Source organism: Fistularia commersonii, chromosome 29, assembly GCF_037954325.1.
Source record: "Fistularia commersonii isolate RoL2024-O1a breed Wild chromosome 29, RoL_Fcom_v1.0, whole genome shotgun sequence".
Classification (NCBI taxonomy): Eukaryota; Metazoa; Chordata; class Actinopteri; order Syngnathiformes; family Fistulariidae; genus Fistularia; species Fistularia commersonii.
The window spans coordinates 7,128,636-7,151,202 of record NC_141312.1 but is presented as its reverse complement, the minus strand read 5'-3'; the positions used below and the strand labels follow the sequence as shown (position 1 = coordinate 7,151,202).

General features: G+C 42.1%; 1 protein-coding gene across 2 annotated transcripts in view; it reads right to left on the bottom strand.

Moving 5' to 3' along the window:
* Window positions 1-1,201: 1,201 nt before the first annotated feature.
* nsg2 (neuronal vesicle trafficking associated 2) overlaps window positions 1,202-22,567 on the bottom strand; it is a 45,500-nt gene continuing 24,134 nt past the window's right edge. The window contains exons 4-5 of one of the 2 annotated variants that reach the window (XM_086177523.1): window positions 4,656-4,766; window positions 1,202-2,778 (exon numbers count right to left, since the gene is read on the bottom strand). In XM_086177523.1, the coding sequence (XP_086033649.1) occupies window positions 2,515-2,778; window positions 4,656-4,766 (375 nt within the window). In that variant the 3' untranslated portion in view covers window positions 1,202-2,514. Of the gene's footprint in view, window positions 2,779-4,646; window positions 4,767-22,567 lie in introns of both variants that reach the window. The other variant, XM_086177521.1, reaches the window with a different exon arrangement.

Here is a 22,567-nt window from a genome sequence, read left to right as displayed (position 1 = left end):
TTTCGAATTATTTCTGTGTGCTGGAGCCGAATATAGTGAGAAACCGAAAACTTAGCGCTTCCACGCACGTTGGTAGGAAGGACTTTTTTTTTTTTTTTTTCACAATGTCACATTCAAAGTGCTCACGCTTGACCTGTGAATCTGTTATTGCTGTTATGAAGAGGGGAAATGTGGAGCCGTACTTTCAGACTGTTCGTAAAAGCTACGACATGAATTTCCCTCTGAAAAGTGAGCCGAGAAGGAGAAAGGTGAAGGAACTAAAATCACAGTTGTCTGGACAACAGTCCTTTTTATCTGTGCTGCTGTCAAAAGCCTGAGACCGGCTGCCGGCAGCTATGCGGCTTCGGCTGCCTCCATGCAGTGCAACTCATCAGGAAATGACCGAAAATGTTCCTTGTTGTAGCGCACCACAAGGGTTCATGCAGTTATGCAAAGTGTACAAACATCTACCGTGTTAAGTATCCTCAGTAGATACATAAATATATATATATTCAGCATTTTTAGTGGAGGTAGATCATTTTATATGGTCGTTTGAAAAGTAGCTCACAAGGCGAAAAAGTGCGTTCACTAACGTCGCTGGTCTCACTACCGTCTTGTACACCTTTCCTTTCATTCTGGTTGATACTCTTTTATCACAAATCATCCCTTACACTTTTCTCCACCCGTTCCGACCTCCTCGAAGCCATTTCTTTCCCACACTTTCCATTGCTCCGCATTGTCGACCCTCAGGTACTTAAAATCCTCCACTTTCTATATCTCCAATTTGGACGCTTTCGTGTAACTCTCATGTTGTACTTGCATGGTAAATATTCTTTTCTAGATGAAGCCATTCGGGAGCGGAGGGGGGCGAAGACGAGGGAAACAGCGAAGCGGTTTCGTAAAAATATATCCATCCATCGCACGGGGGGTTCACAGCGAGGGCCAGCGCTTCGATACTCGGAGGGCGAGTGAAGGAGCGCCGGTTAAATAACTCTTGAAATCATCCGTCTTGGATAGGTAGCTCATCACTTCCTGTCCTTGTGTTGAAGACACTTAGCGGCGCAGCACATGGCCTTCCCCCGCCGTCCCAACGGCCTTTCAGGATACCGGGGACCCATTTGTCGTTGTCAGTTAATATATATCTATATAGAGAGATAGATATGTATCTATTGCACAAAAGGCGAGACACATGAGCATCCAGGAGTGACAGAAACGGCTCGGCGACAAGTCACATCTTTGTTTTATTTTGAATTCAAACCAAGAGAAGAGGGGACGGAGGAAGCACACTGATAGATGACACCGGGTATCGCTACATATCAACTAACAACGTCACGATATCGTCATGAAAGCGCTCTCGGCGACAGATTCAGGTTTACAAAAACTGAAATATTACAGCACAGAGGCAAAAAAACGGCCGGCGGACGAGGCCCATTAATAACTGTAATAAAACACGTCAGAGAAAAGGTTTCGGCGGGAGGCTGTGTTTTGTTTCCACCCCCTCTCAACGCCCACCGCTCAGGGTGGGGCCGTCGCTTTGTACGTTGTTTTTCTAGCGGCGCTCGCAGACTGGCGACGGCACTGATAAATGATCGTCGTCTTAAAAAAAAAAAAAAGAAAGGAAAAACAGGGGTAGGGGTGTCCAACTTAAAGCTATTACGATAAATACGCACAGAGAGCAAGCCTGAAAGCACGGTCGTATGTACAGCCGGGGTCACTGGGATCGGGTTTCATATTTTACAGCGAAGCACACAGAAAATGCCACCGTATTATTTATGAACAATCAAACAGCCATGACGTCAATAATCCTAATGAATCAACTCAGGACGGACAAGCTGAAGATGAGGGACGCTGTCGTCAGAACGGTCTTATTTTTTTTCCTTTTTTTTTTTTTTAAATAAACATTACCGATGAAAGGTTGCATTCGAGAATGCGATATACGACACGAGACGATACTGATATATTCAGGGTTTGTTTTCCAAAGGGATCTGTGTGTGATGTTTTTTGTTTTTTTTTCTCAACGTGCCTGAGGCTACACACTTCGGGACGGGAACGGTGAAATGAAAAGAATCGCATCATACGTGAATATACCACAACTATAATGTACGCATTCTAACGGATAAATAGAGAAATAAATAAACATGGAGGATTTTTGCGCTTGGAACTCAAAACCGACTTGTGCCTTTTGCGTACAAACCACTGATCCCCACATACAAAAACATCCGTACGGCAGAGTAGAAAATAAACATATCGACAGTAAATAAATAACAAAATATAGTAATGGTGTAAATATGACGGGGTGAGAGCAGACCTGTGAATATGACCAAACATGTGCTTTCGTGTTATGTTTGCATGCATGTTTTTTCACTCTACAGGCCCTATCGGCGTTTATATATGCGGCTATTGTGTTTCGGGGGGGGGGGGGGCCCTTGACTATATCTCTAAATATTCACGTACGAATGTGCATGTGCGCGTCTGCCTGTGTGTGCATGTGTGTGTGTGCATGTGTGTATTCCAACGTGACGCCACCCTTTCAATTCAGTGGCCCTCGCCGCTCGGGGGTTTCGCATCGTGCGGCTGCTGCTGCTGTTGCTGTTGCTGCTGCTGCTGCTGCTGCTGCTGCTGCTGCTGCTGCTGCTGCTGCTGCCCCGCCGCTCCTCCAGGCAGCCAGGGGGAGACGGAGTGCGAGGTGGTCTGCTTTGCCATGCTGTAGTGGCTGATCACCGTGTAGAAACGGCCCCTGGAGTTGGCGTCCTGGGCGGCGTAGTAGGCCTCCAGAGAGGCCGGGATGCATCTCTTGTGCTGGAGAGGCAGAATTCAATAATAATCCAATTTTAATCCAATTTTTTCCAATTTTTTGGATTATTATTTTTCAACATTATATCCTGCTGGTAACAAAAGGATCGATTAACCAGGCAGATCATATGATCATACCGTATACAGCGGTGTGTGTTGTTTAGGAAAAACTTACAGCTTATCCATTATATGTATTTTAAACTATGTCTGACTGAAAGTTTTTTTTTTCACAGTTGAGAACTTTGTATATTATACGGTAGGGTTGTGCTAAAATGTGCAGAGCCTGCAATTTGAAATGACACAGTGGCATTTTTTTCCTGTGTTGAAATCCCTATTTTTTTTTTATTTTTTTTTTTGCATGGAAACACACAAATAAGCAATTTAAGCGTGGAAAAAAATGGGTTATAATTTCCGTCATGTTTTCAAGGCCTGAATTATCTTCTGCATTAAGCCATATTTTTAAAAAAAGCAATATTTTTTTAACGTTTGGCAAAGTGATTTTTATCATATCCGTCATGTGTATTTAAAACATAATTACAACTCTCCTATTCATACCCTCGCACTGTTTCTCATACACTATAAGGCAGTAAAATAATTCATTTTCTTAATTATGATTATGAATTTTATCATTTATAAAAACAACTGACATAATTATCATTACCTTTGTGAAGGGACCATGTGTTTACATGCAACCCTTTTCATTTACAGTAAGTGTATTGTGTAGCATTTTTTTAAGTAATATGATAATTCTAATGATTAAATTATTTAAAAGAATTATAGCCCTCCATCTGTTGATACTCCCTCAGTATTTCTCACAAACTATAGGGCAATAAAAGAATGTATTATTCATTATACTTGATAAAGTTAGTAATTTTTAAAAAGTATTTACCATAATTCACATTGCAAAGAGCTTCTTCTATGCCAACCCCCTTTAGATGCTAGTGCATTGTGTAGCATTTTCTGTAAGTAAAATAATAATAATAATTACTAAATTATTAAAAAATAATCATGGCTCTGGATCTATTCATGCCCTCGCACTGTTTCTCACACACGATAAGGAAGTAAATTAATTGATTCTTTAATTCTGATCATGAATTTAATAATTTGTTAACATTTTTTAACATCATTCACATCGTGAAATGCTTATCATTTTCGTAAGGCAGTAAAATCACATATGATTCACTTATGATGAATACATGTAATACAAATACATTTAATACTTATACTTTCTGCTTAAATATTTAACTTGATTCACATAAAGTGCTTTTGTTTTTGTTGCGACCGTGTTTACGTTCAAGTACATTGTGTACCATCCTCTATAAGTGAGTGTGCATCCACAAACACGGACACACACACACACACACACACACCTCCAGTTTATCACCAAACACTTTTGCACCTGACGCATGTGACACAGTTAATAACACCTCTGCAGACTGCAGGCGCGTCCCCTGCAGAGGCCGAGAGGGCTCAAACTAGATTTATTCCGCCCTTTAAGAGCGAATTTGTCGGGGAGACACAGACTTCCAAGGTGAAACCTCTTAAAATACGTGAAGACGGTGGAAAGGAGAGGAGAGCGGAGGGGAGCGGAGGTGTGTGCGGTGTGTGACGGACTTAACCCGAGTGCGATGATAACAAAAAAAAAAGAAGACTTTAATTGATTTTCGATAAATTTGTATTACGGTTGGAGCTTCTGGGATTTCAGTTACAATCCAATCCCCGCGGGTTGTTAGCGATCCTGCATCTCAATATTCTGGACGCCAGCCCTGTACTCCCCGCCTCAGAGCCTGGCATTTGTCACTGCATCTCAGAGACGGGGACAGATGTGGCATAGATCTTGTAAAAAAAAAAAAAAAGAAATATAATCCACTTACGGGTCTTACCTTGTAAATGTATCCATCTGGGCAGGCGTGGTCATAGGTGAAGGCTTTATAAACCACCAGGAACACAATGCAGGCGAGGAAGGCCAGGGCCAGGATGATCAGGATGGTGACCTGGATCGGGGCAAACTCCGGTCAGCATGTGTTGGCTCGCGGGTGTGATTGTGTTTATAACAGGGGCATGGTTTGTATGACAGGGTGGGAAATGTGTGTGTGTGTGTGTTTTGTAACATCTTCCTCCTCCAATCTCACACCAACTAACTTCATGTCCTCTTTCCGTCCGTCCATAGATCTTCAGATGATCTAACTCTTGCCGTCCCTATAATGGACGCATCCCTGATCCTGTCCATCCTCCTCCACATCTTCACCAGCACTTCCAACCTGCTTGAACATCTACACCAGGTGTGTCAAACTCAAATACCAAAATTCAAAACTGGGACAAAGGCCTGGGCCAACATTGATATTTATTGAAGAAAATCTTCCTCCAGATATAACAATGAACCTTTTCATATGAAGCTTAAAAACTAAATATGGAACAAGCATAGCTTAATACTATACAAAATATAACTATATTGCACACATGCAAAATCCTGTTTTCTGCCTAAGTAGCAGGGTGCCACTATTAGCATAAGGTCGCTATGACTACTGTCAATAGAGGAGAGGGCGTTCATGTCTCCTGTTGTGATTTTCGTGCCAAAACGCCAGCAGAAAATTCTGGGATTTGTAGAATTAGCGATACATGCAAAGTAGACTATACCGGCGCGCCAGCTCTAATAGTCATTTGGTATGGCTTTGCGGGCCAAATATAACTACAGTGCGGGCCAAATTTGGCCCGCGGGCCAGAGTTTGACACCTACGATCTACGCCATAGATGTTCACGCACATTTCCCTTTTTCGGTATAGCAATGGCAGACAGGCAGACGAGGCAAATGCCCTTTGAAAATGACATGGTAAAAAAAAAAGTCCACCTCCCATTCAATATGGAAGTGATACGTTCTAGTCTTTTTACTTGGTCCAGCTCCCCAACTCATTTTTATACCCATAAGTTTAGAAAACATGACTGGCTAACTGGCTAGCTTGCTAGAACGCACCATTATGTGCACATGTGCAGTGACGCCTGTGTCAGAAAAAATCAGTCAGTCAAGTGACAAATTTCATAGCGAGGATGATAGGCTGACATTTACGTTTTAATGCCATACGATCTACCAACACTACCTTTGCGATCGAGCGGTACATCGCGATCCACTAATTGGGCACACCTGATCCTACGGCGATGGACTAAAATGCTAATAAACATCTGAGCGAAAATCTGTGAAGAAAAGAGAGAAGGTTTTTTGTTTTGGGGGGATTCTTGTGTGGAATACTATTTAGACGGTTGGTGTTTTGGTCCTTGTCGACTTGCATCCGAGATAAAATGACGGAGCTGACGGTTCTAGATACGCCCAGCCACCCACCAAGGACAAAAATAGTCCCAATTATTATGTATTTTACTCTAAATATTGCAATATTTTTGCGTATACCGAACGGTGTTGCTTCATGTTTTTTTCTTGAAGGAAAAAAAGTGCAGCTTTTTTAAAGTAACAATTTATAAAAGGCAGCTGTTTAGTCAAGCAGTAAATGAACTAGATGTCCGTGCGGTCTGGCTTCAAGAAAAAAAAAAAAAAAAGAGGAGTCCCCCCGTCGCTGTCCCTTAATGCAATTTTAGGCCACTTCAATTTATGCTTGGCTTTTTTTTTTGGACCCAGAGGCTCCGTTCACTTCTTGCGCAGTGTGTGTGTGTGTGTGTGTGTGTGTGTGTGTGTTTGTGAGTACGTGTGCGGTGATAATGAATGGCAAGATGCCGCTGACTGAGGTCAATTGCTCCTCAAGGCAAGGTGTTCTCCTCCAGAAATGTGATGAATGACTCAGGGTGTAACACCGTCGGGAACTACTTTGTTTCTGCTCGACTTGGGTAAATATAGGACATCGAGTCGGTGGTGGACGTCCACAGGCGCGGGACAATTTTCCCGTAGTTTAAACACGTTTTAATCTGCCGTCATATCAAAGTACAGATGTTGCTGATAACATCGGCGAGGGCGCTGCCGCCGTAATCTGATTTCACCTGATGAATAAAATAACGGCTCACACCCGCAGCTTTTGCAATGGAAGCCATATCTGTGGTTGTTCAGCTTACAGAGAAAAGCATTTTAATGATAATAATAATAATAATCAATACTTTTTTCGGGATGTTATTTTTCCAAAACGAGGCAGCGGAGATTCGCATTGGCAAGCAAATGAAAAGAAAAAAAATGACGGATTTCGGGGGTTTGAATATCAATGACAGTCAGTTTAACTTGATTTTTGGTTTCGGTTCATCCAAAATTGTGCAGCAGGTTCATCGGAAACCCCAAATTGTCCTGACGGGTAAATGATATCTCTCTATATCGTCCCTGCGATCGCCTAGCAACCAGTCCAGGGTCGAACCCAACCTTTCGGCCAATGACAGCCAGGATGGGCTGCAGGCCTAACGTGACCTTGAGTGCAGGATAAGCGGAATATGAATGAATGAACTTTTCCCGAGTCTTTCTTTTGAATCCTCGCGAATCAATGAACGTCCTCAAGTCAGCCGAGGAAGTCAATCCGTTCTTTATCTCACTTCATAGACGTTTCCATCCATTTATCTCAGCAAATCCTCACAAATGGTATTTTCTTGTAAATAGTGCTTTCAAATAAAGCTTCTACCTGGAGCTTATTGTGAAATAAAACACAGCACGGACGAATGAGCATCATAAAAACAATATGTATTGGTAACATTAAAAAGCACTTAAAGGCAACCGAAAGCCGAGCTAGTCTAAAATAGCGTAAAATATCTTTTCATCGGTATTCTATGCCAATACGGACACCCTGCGCACAGGTGCAAAATAATCATTTCTCCCTGGCAGGCGAGACTCTGTCGTAGTAAAAAGCAGATTAACATATAAAAGGATTCGTTTCTTCCTACTTTCTACTCGACACTTTGATTGGACGCTCCTGACCGAGCATTTAATTAGAATTATGCAAATGATGCAAAAGGATGTCTGTGTTTAAAAACGGCATTGTATGCCAAGTTGAAAATGATGCGGCGGCGTGTCAGTCACAAGTGCATCTGCATAAAAGCAAGCGTGCTCCTAATTAGAAAAAAAAAAAACAACAACAACAACAAACAAAAAAAAAAAAGGAAAACCTGCTAGCGAGTGTCAGCGAGTGAGTTTATAGAGGAGCATCTCATCACGGGGGGGAGATTTCTTGTTTCCCGTTTTTTCTTTCTTGTCTCTGACCCGACGATATAAGGGGTCCCGATTGAGCGCGCGCACGATACCATCTGCCGCAGAGAGATGTCAGAGCAATTACACACGGGTGTGATCATTAGTCTCCATCAGCGTTATGGCACTTGACAGGGACACACACAGTCTCGGCGTGCTTACCGGGTGTCAACGGGGGAACGCCGCGCTCGGCGTGGTTGGCAGCTGAAAATTACATGGACGCGTTTAGTGTTCGACGGGTTCGTTTCAAATGGCGGCGGCCGGACGTTTTTTGTTGTTTTTTTTTGCACCGGCGATGCCGATACATCGGCACAAAAAAACACGGCTTTATCGGAATAATTTGTCCGGATGCTCTTTCCCGTCGCTTGAAAAGAAAAAAAAACCCGACGAGGGCCGTGACATAAACGGCACAGATTAGCGCAGGATTAAACGTGACACGGAGAGCGCAGCCCGCGATAGCGTTCGATCGCACTTTAATCGTAGAGCTGACATTCAGCGGCGGCGGTTCAGGCCAACGGTTCAAGCAGGAACACATTCTGCCTTTTCAATAGAAATGATTGTGTTCAAATCCAACCCCCCGACCGAGCCCATGTGATGAATAAATCCAGCGAGAGAAAAAAAAAATCTATTTGACCTTTCTCCATTATTCATAATCTAGCTGAACTCTGCACTAAACCTTTGGGAGGTCACAGGGATAATGGTAATGCTCACGTAAATATATTTTTTTATTTTTTTTTATAAGGTGGCTTTATTTATGTGACCACAGCTCAAGCTTAAATGGTCAATATGAGTGGTGGCGCCCTCATGCTGTATATTCTCAGTCTAATCTTCGTTTGTTATTGTATGCAGGGCCCTGCTAGCGCAGCCGGCAGTCATTGTACAGAGCAAATAATAAACATGGGGATTGTTTTATTGGTAAGAATGGTATAATCACGAAACGAGCAATCACCCTCGCTGATAGAAACCAGATAATTGAGATTTTATTTCAGATCCGATAAGCAATGGTTTCATAGAGGGACGGTCTAAAATATACTGTATCATGCACCTTTGGGAAATTAACCCGTAAGTGTTAAAGGAAAAAGGGATGTGCTGGATCAGATTTGATGATATTCCACACTGAGTGAATGAAAATATCAATGTTGTTTGCAATAGAAACAGCAACTTAAAAAATCTAGGGGCATACAAATGATACGAAAACCACATTGTGACAATGTCACTTTATTGTCACAGCTTGTCCTTCAAGTACTAATGACTTTACTTTATATTGGCTGTATTATTTTATTTTATTTTATTTTATTTTATCTTACCTTGCCTTACCTTACCATACCTTACCTTGTTTCATTTTATTTTATTTCATTTCATTTCATTTCATTTCATTTTATTTTATTTTATTTTACCTTATTTTATCTTATTTTATTTTACCTTACCTTACCTTACCTTACCTTACCTTACCTTACCTTATTTTATTTTATTTTATTTTATTTTATTTTATTTTATTTTATTTTATTTTATTTTATTTTATTTTATTGTCCTTCCATCCCAGCTGCCAGGAGGGGTTCACCCTGGACTGGTTGCCAGCGAATTACAGTTTATTTGTTTGTTTATTTTTTAATCTTATTTTATTCATACATTTACAAATATTCTTGTATTCTTGTAAATATTCTTCTTTTTTGATGTGAGTTCTTTGACTCATTCTAAAGTGACCTACATTATGATTGTTGCAGTTTCATTTTTTTTCATAGCGTGAAAGTCAGTCACCGCCAACCAGTCTGATGTATAGAAAAAAATAATGATAATAATATAAAACAAAATGAAATTAAATTTATTTATATATATGCACACAATTATAGCATAGCTGCCTATTTTCACCCCCGCTTCTCACCATCCTTTCACTGCATGTTGCATGTCAGAATGCAACGCGCCACCCACAGTCTCTCTGCTAGAACTTGGCAAGCCATATGGGGGAGAGGAGATGGCAGGGGGGGGGGGGGCAAATAAGTCCCAACATTTTCTCAAGAAGAAATAATAAAAAAAAAAAAGGGAAACTGTGTCTCTGAAAGAGAAAAAAGGAGGAGTAATGGGGGGAGTATGACACTGATAGAAATGGATAGTGTGAGTGACAGGGGGAGGGGGGTGAAAATAAAGTAGAAGATGACAGAGACAATAAAACGGTGAGCGAAAGGCAGGCGTTTTGAGTGATGGCGGTCCACGGGCAGATGGAGAAACTCCCCCTCTTCCACTCCGGGGAGGTGGCGAAGACAGACAGACGGAGCAAGTGGGATGTAGGCGGCCGGGAAAGACGGTGACATATCGCTCCGAGCATCAATCAAGACTCCACTGACGGAGACATAAACAACTATTATACATTAATCCTACTATTAACCTCCCGACACCTCCTCAATAACAGCGACGCAAGGTCCGGCAATTTCTCATAAATTGACTTCTCCTCCAGTCAACTCTCAGTCCACTGCGTGGTTGAACCATTAATACCAATATTAAATTTATCAATCATGGCTACACCTGCAAGGCAATTGATTGATTATTTAGATGAATGAACGTGAAAGTGAGGTTGAGCAAGGACGAGGGAAAAACCTTTGCCGGAGCAAAGCTGAACAATCGGCGGTTGCATCACGGCGAAGGCCGATAAACGTCCATTAGATTTAATGTTCCCCACTGAAGGTCTGTGAACATTAAAAGACTGGAGCACAAAATGCCAGTTTAAAGGATCATGCTGACTTATAACAACTGAATTCTCCAATTCTGTTCTAGTTTTTGGTCGTCCATTCGGATTAAATGTTATCGGTAAGCGTCTCAGAGCTGAAGATCTCTGGACTGCGCAACAATATGCATTGTTGGCATTTAGTATTTATTATTGATTTTATTTGCTCGCTTCTCGGTGGCTTTGCTTGTAGGGCTTGGCAGCTGACTTCTAACCCCTTTTATTTCATTATGATAGTCTATTCAGATGGTTTGATTAAGACTAGAGGTGGATCTGTGAATACCTCAAGATCAATGGAGTTATTAAGAAAAATTATATCAAACAAATACTACTACAAATGATAATAATAATAATGTGTATTATAATAATAATATTCTTTTCCATCTATCCTATTCGCTCTATGCTCCTCTCTCACACCAACTACCCTTAATATCCTCTCTCACTACATCCGTAAATCTTTTCTTTGGCCTTCCTCTTAACCTTCCTGCCTGCAGCTCCAATTGCGTTCACCAAAATATTCACAACTATTATAATAATATAATATTGATTTTATTATTAGAATTAATATTGATATTAATACTATATAAAAATATGTTTTAATTTATAGAATAGAATGCAATAACAATTATTACTATGTAAAATATATGATAATTATATACAGTAATTATGATAATAATAATTTTATGATAATTACAATAATTATCATTATTCATATTATTATAGGGTACTTCATGGTGCTGCACAAGAGAGAAGGGATAAAAGTGGGATATAAATGAATGAGCCCAATTGCCGCTCAGGGACAAATAATTTTTTTTTCTGATTCTAATTCTGAACAATACACATTCAATTCATTTATTCCACCTCTCCCATAGAGTGGGACTTTCTTGCTGTTAGGCAGATTTTCGAACAGTCCACCCTTTTTATAGAAATTATCCAAATAATACGTTAATTGCTTCATTACGAACAGACTGACCCTCCTTCTGTAAAAAGCTAGATCTTCCCACAGTCTTTCAAAGTGTGTTGCTTTTAATTTATAATGTATTTTAATTCATTTTTACAAAATAAACTCATAAAGAAATGTAAAAAAAATTATATCCTCCTGAGTGGAGTCCGAAACAGTTCGAAAACATGCAGTAGTTTTAAATGGAGACACTAAATTATCCAATTGTGTGAATGTGTGAATTGTTGTATGTCTCTATATGTAATCGACCGGCCGTCAGTCCAGGGTAAAACCACCAATAAAACAAAAATAGCGTTAATATGCCATTCTACGTTTTTAACCATAAGCAGGTCAAAAGATGCCGTGTTGATGTCTGGGCTTCGAGATGCTACCCCCCAAACCTGTTCACCCTGGGTGGAAGCCAAGGATGGGCGAGCTACAAAAAAATTCAAATGAAATACACTCTCACCCTCTTAAGGCGGTTTTGTAATGATGAAATTAATGAGGTGGGTGACGGCATACCTGCCAGGCAGAGAGAGGCAGAGAGAGGCCAACCCAATAACTGAGAGGTGGCACGTTTGATCCCGATGTGTCCCGGAGCGAAACAGCCATCCCATTACCTGTTCCATCACTCCACGTCTGTGTGTGTGTGTGTGGGACGGGTTGAGGGGATTTAAATACATGTTTGTGTAAAGGCGAGTGGTAAGTGATGATTTAAAAAAAAAAAAAAAAAAAAATCAAATTCTTGCTTGAGAGGGTTTTTTTTTTTTTTTTAGTGTGCAGAAATCAAGGTTGAAAACAGTCTGCGGCAAGCCGGTGAACTTTAGGTCCCAAAAGACTTTTAAAAGGCAGTAAAACACTTGTTGTTTTTTTTTTTTTTTTGTATAATGATATTTCTAGCTGGCAGTAAAATAGCAAAGCCGTCTCAGTTGTCGCGCGCTCTATCCATTGATTTTCTTCCAGGATATGTTTTTACTCATCGCGAGCCCTGCCTTTGCTTTGTCTGCTTCGCTCGCATCGCAACAAAGTTGTCAGGGGAAGCGTGAGCGGGAAGCGAGGGGGGGGGGGGACTGTGATACAGGGGGCCGAGGGATGTCAAGGAGACTGTGCGCCGGGATTCGGGGCTCTCGAGGAATGGCGGCGACAAAGCTCCAGTAGCGAGGCAACAAAAAAGACAAAACACCCGGCTGTGTGCATGCGCTGAGTAAAATCTGTTAAAATGCCAATATGAGAAAGTTAAAGGTTTTTCAAGTGATCTCAGCTCAACTGAGGCTTGTACACAAGAGCTTTTTTTTGGGGGGCGTTTCATCTTCTGACGGCAAAACAACCTCGGAGGATATTTCTGCTGTGCCCGCCTGTGCCGGGAGGGGGATTTTCTTCACAAGTGGCGTTAAACATTCTGGTAACTTTTGGCTAATTAGCACAAACAGGATTGATGAAAAAGTCACGTGACCTTTTGTGAAATTAAAAATGCCTCAGCCTTTCGTTTTTTCCAAGCCCTTCGGGGTTGGAGGTTTGATCCACAGCTGCAGGTCAGCAAGTTGAAGTCTCCTTAGGCGAGACACCGAACGCCCTCCGGTTGCTCCCGATGGCCTGGTTAGCGACTGGCATGGCAGCTCTGCTACTCAGTGTATGTGTGAATGGGAGAACACGATTCAGTGGAAAGCACTGACCATTTACTTTTGACTTTTCAAAAAAAAAAATGATTTGAAATTATTTGAAAAAAAAAAAAAATTATGTATTTCGGTATTTCCGAAGTTCGATTTGCTAACAAGTGAGTTAGACCAGAGACCCGTTCCTACCGACCAAGATGAGGCCATTTTTTATGCGAGTCGGAAACTATCGATCTTGCCGGGATCCCGGATGTCAGATTGCCGGAGGAAACCTGTAGAAGCCGAAAGGAAACCCATGGGGAGAACATGCAAATCACACAGAAATTCAAACCAGCGTCCTTCTTACTGTGAAGCGGAAGCACCAACCGCTGGGCCTCCTCAAGTCAGAGCTACCATAGCCTAGATCACTAATAACCTAACACACCCTGTGTTCATACGTATACATCAAGAAACAGAGCCAAGCCATTGGAAAATTAAATGGGGAACATAATATTAAATAATTACATAACAGAAAATCAAAGAAATTAAACTGATATAAATAAACAAAAATGAGAACGATCCCCAAAATAAAAATAATGAAGCTGTACATTTTGTAGCTAGTATTAGAAAGAGAAAAGTTTCTTCGCGGCACTAACAATTTAGTCACTGCGGCGTTAGCATGCTGTTTATTCAATGTTTACAGGCTCCAAAAAAAAAAAAATCCTCACACACTCGCTTTGGCGGTTTGTGATCCATGCTACGCGCACATCTGGCAAGTACATACATCTGGCAGATGTACCCCTTATGCTCTCTGTTTGGGGATGGGGATGGGATGGCGGTTTGATGATCAGCACTGCTTCGATTTTGTTAAAATGATATTCCTGTGTGTCGTTGTTAGCGAGAAGTTGTTTAGCACAGCAAACGTAGCAAACATGAATGAACGGGTATATATGAGGTAAAAGTATATTATCATTGCACGTCTTCTGCAGTTAAAACACAGGGATTCAGTTTGTTTTAGGCTGCAGGAAGAAAGTCGGCCTCTACGTCCTTCAGGCAGTAAATCAATGCCAAATAGGATCTTCGAGCTACAAAAAAAAAATAAAAAACGCCGGGAGATTTAAAAAAAAACACTTAAAAACTGCGAGAAAAGAGCAGCTGACCGGTTGGGCTCGCGCGCGGTTCACATTTCTGGATGGCAAATCGGCCTCGAATCAAAGAATCACAGCCGGTGTTCCAGACGGGAGGAAAATCAAAACATTTCTGATGTAGTCATGAGAGAATCAATCGCTCTGAAGTTTCACTGGGAGTGAGACACTCGCTCTCAGTACGCTCCTACTTTCCGCGGCGATTCCACATAATTCAAAGCGAGAAAAGTGCTGCATAATTCTGCTTCCGCTCGCCACGGTTGTTATCGGCTTTCTAATAAAGTGTACAGTTTCCGGCGTCGGTGAAACACCGGCCTCCCTTTCAGGAGTAATGATGCTTCAGACAAGATGTGTACTACAAGTGTGCTACATCACCACTGATGTTACATATATTGAAATGACACTAGTAAAAAAGTAAGTTCTAAGTCTATTTGATTCTACAGAACATCTTGAGCGTCTCTATTATTAGCGGTGATGATGTAATGGGTGCATGGCCACGTATTGCACGTGAATTTTTGGGTGATTTCTTCTTTTTGTCCCCATTCCTTGCTGACTCTCGGGTGATTCATTCACTCATTAGCTATACCGCTTATCCAGCAGTTGTAGTCCCGAGGGGATGAAGCCTTTCCCAACTGTCATTGGGCGAAAGTCGGGGCTTACCCTCGACTTGTTGCCCGTTGACATATAAAGACAAACAACCAATCAGTATTTCGTTAACATGTCATATGGTGACATACAACCAGTCACTCTGGCCCGCTCAGTAGCAGTCAGTGGTGGGCCATGAGGCCCTGCAAGGCCTTCTCTGCTGGCCTAAAAAAATTTGAATCACAGACTGATTTTAATTATATTTTGAATCTTGAACCTGATTAAATAATTCCAAATGGTCTGTCCACTTCCTTTCATAGCTTTTTCCCTGACTGTTCCCTGCTTCCAGACATGTAGTTTCATTGAACAAAGAGCATTTAACCAATCAAATTTCAGCTAATATTTGTTGCCAGGAACAGTCAAAGTCAAAGAAATCTGCCTGGAGGCCAGCAGAGATCGATTCACAGGTGCTCTGTCGAAGAATAAATGTTGATGAAACTGTTGCTTCAACCAATCAGATTTTGAGTAGTGACACGATGGCCCTCTAGAAGGCTATGCTAACGTCAGTGTGTCACACGCCTTTTGACTGGATTGTCAGAGCGTGTACTAGCCGCAGCGAACAGGCCACATCTGTAGTGAGCTGCATGAACACAATTCTAGTTTGTGCAAACCTTTCGTGGGGGGGAAACCAGAGTGGATCTAGAACTTAGTGATCAAGTGCACAGGGAAACACAGCTCCACAACGAAAAGGTCAAGAACAATAGGGAAAACTTAAAAAGACATCCAGTTTAAAAGCCATATAACAGTTATCGAGGGGATGAATGGAGCAATATTGAAGGCCTGGGTGTGAAATGCACGGCCCGCCACTAGTAGCAGTAAATAAAATTTGTGAGTAAATCTTCACTTATTGCAGTTGTGGAAGTCGTTTGAAATTATTGAAATATTGGTCTTCTTGGACAGAAAAAACAATAACAACCGAGAAGATGAATATTCAGCTGATGGGATTGTTGACATCCTAATCCTGGGCTTACACCTTACCACTTTGAAAAAATGTTGAAAAGACTCATGTAAAACTGTCATCTCAGACAAACTCACATCTTAAGACTAGTTTTTAGAGTTTTAAGTCTTAGCCTAGTCTCAGTGTAGTCTGAGGATCTTATATTTAAATCAGGGGTGGGCAATTATTTTGGCTGGCGGGCCACATTTCTTTTTGCATTTTTATGTGCGGGCTAACTGGGTATCATGTAAATTGAACAAAATGAAAATCGCAATATAAATATTTACATTTTTGGCCATTTTATTTTAACTTTAAAATCATTGTAAATGATCATATAAATGTACCGACATTATTTTGTATGTAATCCTCCATACAAAATTTTAAAAAAGGAAAAAATAAGGAGTTTCTAAATTCAATTTTGATTGAAAATACTTATTATAAAATTCAAAGAAAATAGTTTGGCGGGCCAGATAAAAAAGTAAATCGGGCCGGATGTGGCCGAGGGCTGTAAAACGCCCAGGTCTGATTTAAAAACTTGGTTTGGTTTTCCATCATGCAATGTTTTCCCATCCTGTTGATACGAGGTTTCCTGTTTCCGGTTTTGTTGGGGCTCATCTTTCGGTTGTTGATGCAGTCTTTACAGTGACGTAACAGAAAGACTCGCGTTAATATCAAATAAGGCTCAAAACCAGCCAAAGATTGAGCGACGACTCAATCGACCGAGATGACGGGAACGCGCTGTGACTCCAGTAAGACTCTTAAGATTTTCTTCAGACTTGTGGTTTCAAGTCTGTGACAAGAAAATCCTAACGTGCAAGCTTGGCATAATGGAAACACATTTCCTGAAAATTCAAGGCGAGTCATAAACCCGACCGCAAATGAGATGTTGTCAGATGTATATGTCTTGTATATGTCTTGTATATCATTTATTCATACATTATCTATTCCGCACATCCTGCACATATGGGATATTCCCTCTCTCATTCACGTGTCACATGAACTCATACAGCTAATTTCTCTGCCATTCACACATCTGGCCTTTTTAGGTGCTCCAATGATTCTGTTGGATGTATTTTGGACCGTGGGAGAGAACCGGAGAACTTGGAGGAAACCCCATGCAGGTACGAGAAAGAACATGCAAACTCCGTACAAAAAGGCTTCCCAGGGACATTTCTTGCTGTTAGGCAGAAGCACTAAGCACTGCGCCAGCATGCCACTCAAATATATTAAATTTATTCTTTTTCTAACAGCCCATGGGTGATCCCACGCCACTTTCCGTGACTGGAAACATTGCTATTCTCATTTTGAAGAAATCAACTAAAATCGTGGGAAAATGCGATGCCCGCCACTATCCATACAACAGGTTGGGTCTATCGGGCGTCCTTCTGTTCTCTGAGCTGCATCGGTGAGATGAAAACCCCCTGCCGCTTTTTTTGGGGGGGCGGGGGAGCCAATTTAACGGCAGTTAGAGGGAATTAGCGGCCCATCAAAACCAAACAAATGCACATTTGCGACAAAAATCTCAAAATATACATGCCATGACTCGTGTTGTGATTCACCCGTTGTGGGGATAATGTTGTTGAATTATGAGCCATGGTTATTTGTGTAGAAAACCCTACGGGCAGAGTCATTGCCAAGATCTGCACCAAAAGAGGGGATGCTTGTAAAAAAACCCCCGTTTTATTTAATCGCAATAAACAAAAAGACTTCTTGGTCTCTGTAAACTGTTACCTCGGATTTGTGTCGCTCAGAACCAGAAGCGATGACTCACGCACATCTGAGCCGAGAGCCGAGAGCATCTACATTCGGCAGGAGGCACAAGCCGATTATACTAATGTATCCCGATGAAGCGACGTCTCCATGGAGACGTGACTTCAAAGGTTGGGATGCCGTTCGTGAAGGAGAATTTGCTCCGGGGGCCCGCGGACGGTAAATCAAATGGCAGGTGGGCCTCGGTGAAAGACAAAGGGAACGGCAATCGGCGGGAGGGGAGACGGGGCAAAGATGGAGAAGGCGTAAGTAAAAGAACGCCGTGATTTTGGAACGTTTTCGCGAAACCCTGAATTGTTTGCGCGAATTTGTAAAAACAAACAAATGCACGCTCATTTTGAAACAATAGAAATCTGAGGAGGCGCCAAACATCTGTCTGTGATTTGCTAATCGGGGAGGGAAGACTATATTATTAATGAGGGGACCAGCCAGCAGGCATGTAAACACAAACACACACACACCCACACACACACGTACACACATGCAACATATTTAGCACACCTCTAAATAGTTGTTTACATGACAAGACAAGGTTCATTACTCTAATGGATCACCAACTCTGTGTCCCCTGGGTATTTAAATGTTCCCTCACATGTTTCCAGTGTGCGTATGTGTGCCTGCGTGTGCGTGCATGTGTGTGTGTGTGTGTGTGTGTGTGTGTGTGAGTTAAGCAAATAGGCATGCTTTTTCATTCTTATTGTGCCAATAAAAGGAATTCCCCCACTGCAAGGGAAAGACATGTGACCCCTGGGGCTCCTTTTATGGGCTTCTCAGATAAATCTTTAAGATTTGGGCTTTATCCCTTCAAGTGTATCAGTAAGTATAAAACATTTTTATGAATATTAATCTGTGTATTAACCATGGATTTGTTTCATTCATAACATTATGAATATTAACCCATTCATCATGATGACATGACTTGTTTGATGCCATGTTTTACCGTAATTGCCCTAGAAACAGTAAAACAAAACTCAAATTGTATGCATTTTAAAGCACACAATGGTATATCATTTAAATGTATCCTTCATCGATTACATTAGACTGCACTGTTATCAAATGATACTATCCATATTTTAACAACCATTCAGTAAATTGTGGAAATTTGACATTCCCATCCCAAACCTAGTCAGTTGGTAAATCAGATGACTTGAAGTGACCTAAAAATTGGACTTGGGAGTAAAAAACTGAAAAAAGAACAAACTGGATTTCGTTTGCAAAAAACCTGCCCTGAAAACATCCCCGGTCACATGTCAGCATTGGGCGCGAAGGTGGGGATCGATCGCAAGGTGGGGGAGTTTTGGAGAGAGAGAGGAGGGTGCAGGGGGCGAGAGGAGGACGGAGGGGTCGTCCATGTTTCGTCTCCTAATTGCTCCCACAGCGCTGCGTGTCAGAACAACAGTCGGCGAGGATAAAGGACACCGAGCGCGGCCACGGCTCACCTTGTTTCCTCGCTCTTTGTCCTCTGCATGTTAACAACACCTTTTTGCATCTTGAGCGCTGCAGATGTCAACCTCCTTAAATCTTTCCATCTTTTTTTTTTTTTTTTTTTTTTTACAAATGAACTTGTTTTAACTAGCGCCAAGGCTTTTGTTTGTCATGGTTAAGGTACATACAATGTTGGAATTTGTGGGCCAGAAAGTGCATATCTGGAAGGAGCTACTTTCCCAAAGCATCCCATCCTGCAGTGTTTATCGAAGGTTGTTAGCGTGTCAGTATGCAACGCTATACCCCGTGGAGATTGCCATCCCAATTTTTTTTTTTAAACGAAAAACAATCCTTGAAGCCAGATGAGAGTTAAACCGCTGTGTGAAGTTGCCAAATTTGCAATGTACCGTGTGTTTATCTCCTGTAACGGACAGAAACAGGGGCCTTTGAGTTGCACTCCAACACCGCTGCCTCGAAAGGTCATATTCTGTTATTGATCCTGATATCAAAACCGGGCCTTACCTAGCCAGCAGGGAATTCCTTCCACAATATAATCTGTGAAAACCTGAGTGACAGCAAAAGGATACTTAAAGCCTCTGGTTGTGTTACTGAAAGAGGAAGCCTCTTTTCACTGCTGAGCACAGATGGATTGAGCGGAGGTAAACACACCAATGCGAACTGAAACATAAGCCGCTTTCGCACCACGGGAATTTTTTATAGTTCCTGAACCTTTTAAGGAACTACATTTCTTCGTGCATTCGGGCAGCACAGGAACCAGGGGGCCGTGGACTTCGGTGCTAAGAACAATTTTGGTTCCAACTCTGAAGCAGGGTTTTTTAGGACCTCATGACGTAGCTGGTTGGTGATTGGTTAAAGTCATAAGCCACGCCCATTACCAGATACTTCCTGTGAACTCACTGGACCGATGTTTTCTTGCAACTTGCTGCAAAAAGGACAGTCCCTGTGAAAAATGGGCCAACAAAGAGGTCCAAGTGCCTCCAGCCTGCTACATCACTGAGGGCTTTTTAGGGCTCGCAATGGAACATTAACATTTTGGCTTAAATAAGTGTGGAGCTAGCTACATTACATTACATTATATTACAGTCATTTGGCAGACGCTTTTATTCAAAGCAACTTACAAGAAGTGCAATTCAGTCTCCGAAGATCCAAAGTAGTAGCCATCTCAAAACCATATACATACATATATTTTTTTGAGGGGGGGGGCTAAGTGCGATTAGTAGGGTAGTGCTTGGTGAAGAGGTATGTTTTCAGCTCAAAGCGAAAGATGGGCAGCGACCCCACTGTTCTGACCTTTTTTCGGGAGTTCGTTCCACCACTGAGGAGCCAAGACCGAGAAGAGCCGAGACCGGTTCAATCGGCAGCCGGGGGCTCTGAGTGATGGGGTGGACGGTCGCCCAGAGGTGGCAGATCGGAGGGGACGGGTAGGGACGTGTGGCTTGACCATAACCTGGAGATAAGAAGGGACTGTCCCATTCGCTGCCCGGTAGGTGAGCGCAAGGGACTTGAACTTGACGTGGACGGCTACCGGGAGCCAGTGTAGAGACACAAGAAGGGGAGTTGTGTGGGAGAATTTGGGACGGTTGAACACCAGGCAAATAAGCTCCAGAGGCCTGATGGTCACCACTGGGGCACCGGCAAGGAGGGAGTTGCAGTAGTCCGAACAAGGGATGACTTGAGCCTGGATGAGTATCTGTGCTGTATCCTCAGTGAAGTATCTGCGGATCTACCTGATGTTGAAGAGAAGCTAACGGTGGGGTTTTTCCAACAGCAAAGTAGTGCAGGGAGAAAATAAAAACAGTTCAACCCATTTGATAGTCCATGGTTATTAGGTTGTGTTAACTAGGTCATTTGGCTTGGTTGGCTTTGACCTCTGTGTCGTCCGTGTCCTTTTTTGTGCTGGTTTGCTTGTTTGAGTGTCATGGTTAAAGTACACTTGGCAAACTTTTGCGTCACACCCTACCATAGTCCCTAACTGCCTTTGGGAACGCAAAACTAAATATTCTCCCGGAGAAGAGTTGCTCTCAGAACAAAAATTCAAGCTGGAGAGTTCTTATAACTTTTCTGTCCGACAGTCATCTGCATGGATAAGATGAAGGAGGAGCAGGAAAGGGGGAAGGGGGAGTCACTTCAACAGTTAAGTAGAACTGGACATCTTTGATCTAAAAGTTGGGGCTGTCCCGTAAATGTGCTCCTGTCAATCCTTGTCTCCAATATAAAGGAATTATGATGTTGCCAACCGGAAGCTGTTACGTCAGAGGTAGCGGAGATACATGGGAGTGCGGACAAAAAAACTTGTTTCAATTGACCAAAAAAACTCGAAACACATCAGGATCACAGAGCACCTCAACCCAACTAGGCACGTCCCCTGTCTTGTTTTCCTACCCAGTGGATAGCTATACGAACCCAGAGGCCCTGTTTAAATGAGTTTGGCGTCAGGATTGGAAAAGTTCCCCCTCCCTGGCCAATTTGCCGTCACTGCTGCTCGCTTCATCGCCGAACACTTGGTACAAAAGGCTTCCAGTCAGCACTCGTCCAAAAGCAAATCTTTGTCCCCACTGGACTCGAGCCGTCACATTTGCCTGCCATCTTGGCGTCTGGCGTACCATAGCCAAGCCTCCGCCTGTGATTCTAGTTTTGACAAAGATGGGATTGAAGCAATAGACATCCAACAGGGCTCTTATCCGGGACTTCATCATCGATCTATCTTGTTCAGACGACATCCTGCCAAGTCAGGGTTACGTCCCGATGGTTTTACCCATTGCTGACTCCGCCCAATTGCTTGTTTGTGTCACGCGTTCCTTTATTTTGAATGGTTTTGTATGTAAATAAGGTGACCACAACAGTGTTTCTTTTTTTTTCTGCTGTTGAGAAAGCCCATTGAAAGATGGACTGAGGAAGACTGGATAAGATTTTGTCTGGCTAAGCTAACCAGGAGCCGGCTCATCTATAAATCTATATGTCGGCCCAGTTGGACTCCTTTTGGACTCGGACCCTCGAGACTGTTTATCTTGTTTTCGTTGCTGTTCTGCCTTCAACTGGTTTTCTGTGTCTTATCTTTCATGAATAAATATCAAAAAATGTGTTATCTTGCAATGTTGAGAAATCCAATTTAAAAAAATAAATATATAAATTCTGGATCAGTCCAGACAATTGTTAGTGACCTAATTCCTCTCAAAATTTCATAGAAAATCGTGAACAATTTTAAAAATATTTCGGTTGATAATACAGGCGTGGGTAATATATTAAGTTTTGCAAACCACCCAGTGTCCTCCATGGTGTTTTTTGCAAAATAACGGGATTAGATGTTTCGACAAAGGGAAAAAACTCCTGTCTGTGATCGTCCCTTTTCAGTGAGCCACATTTATACATGTTTGGCTGTGTATGAATAGATTCACCAAGAAATCCTTCGCATTCACATCACATGTGCTTGTACACAGCCT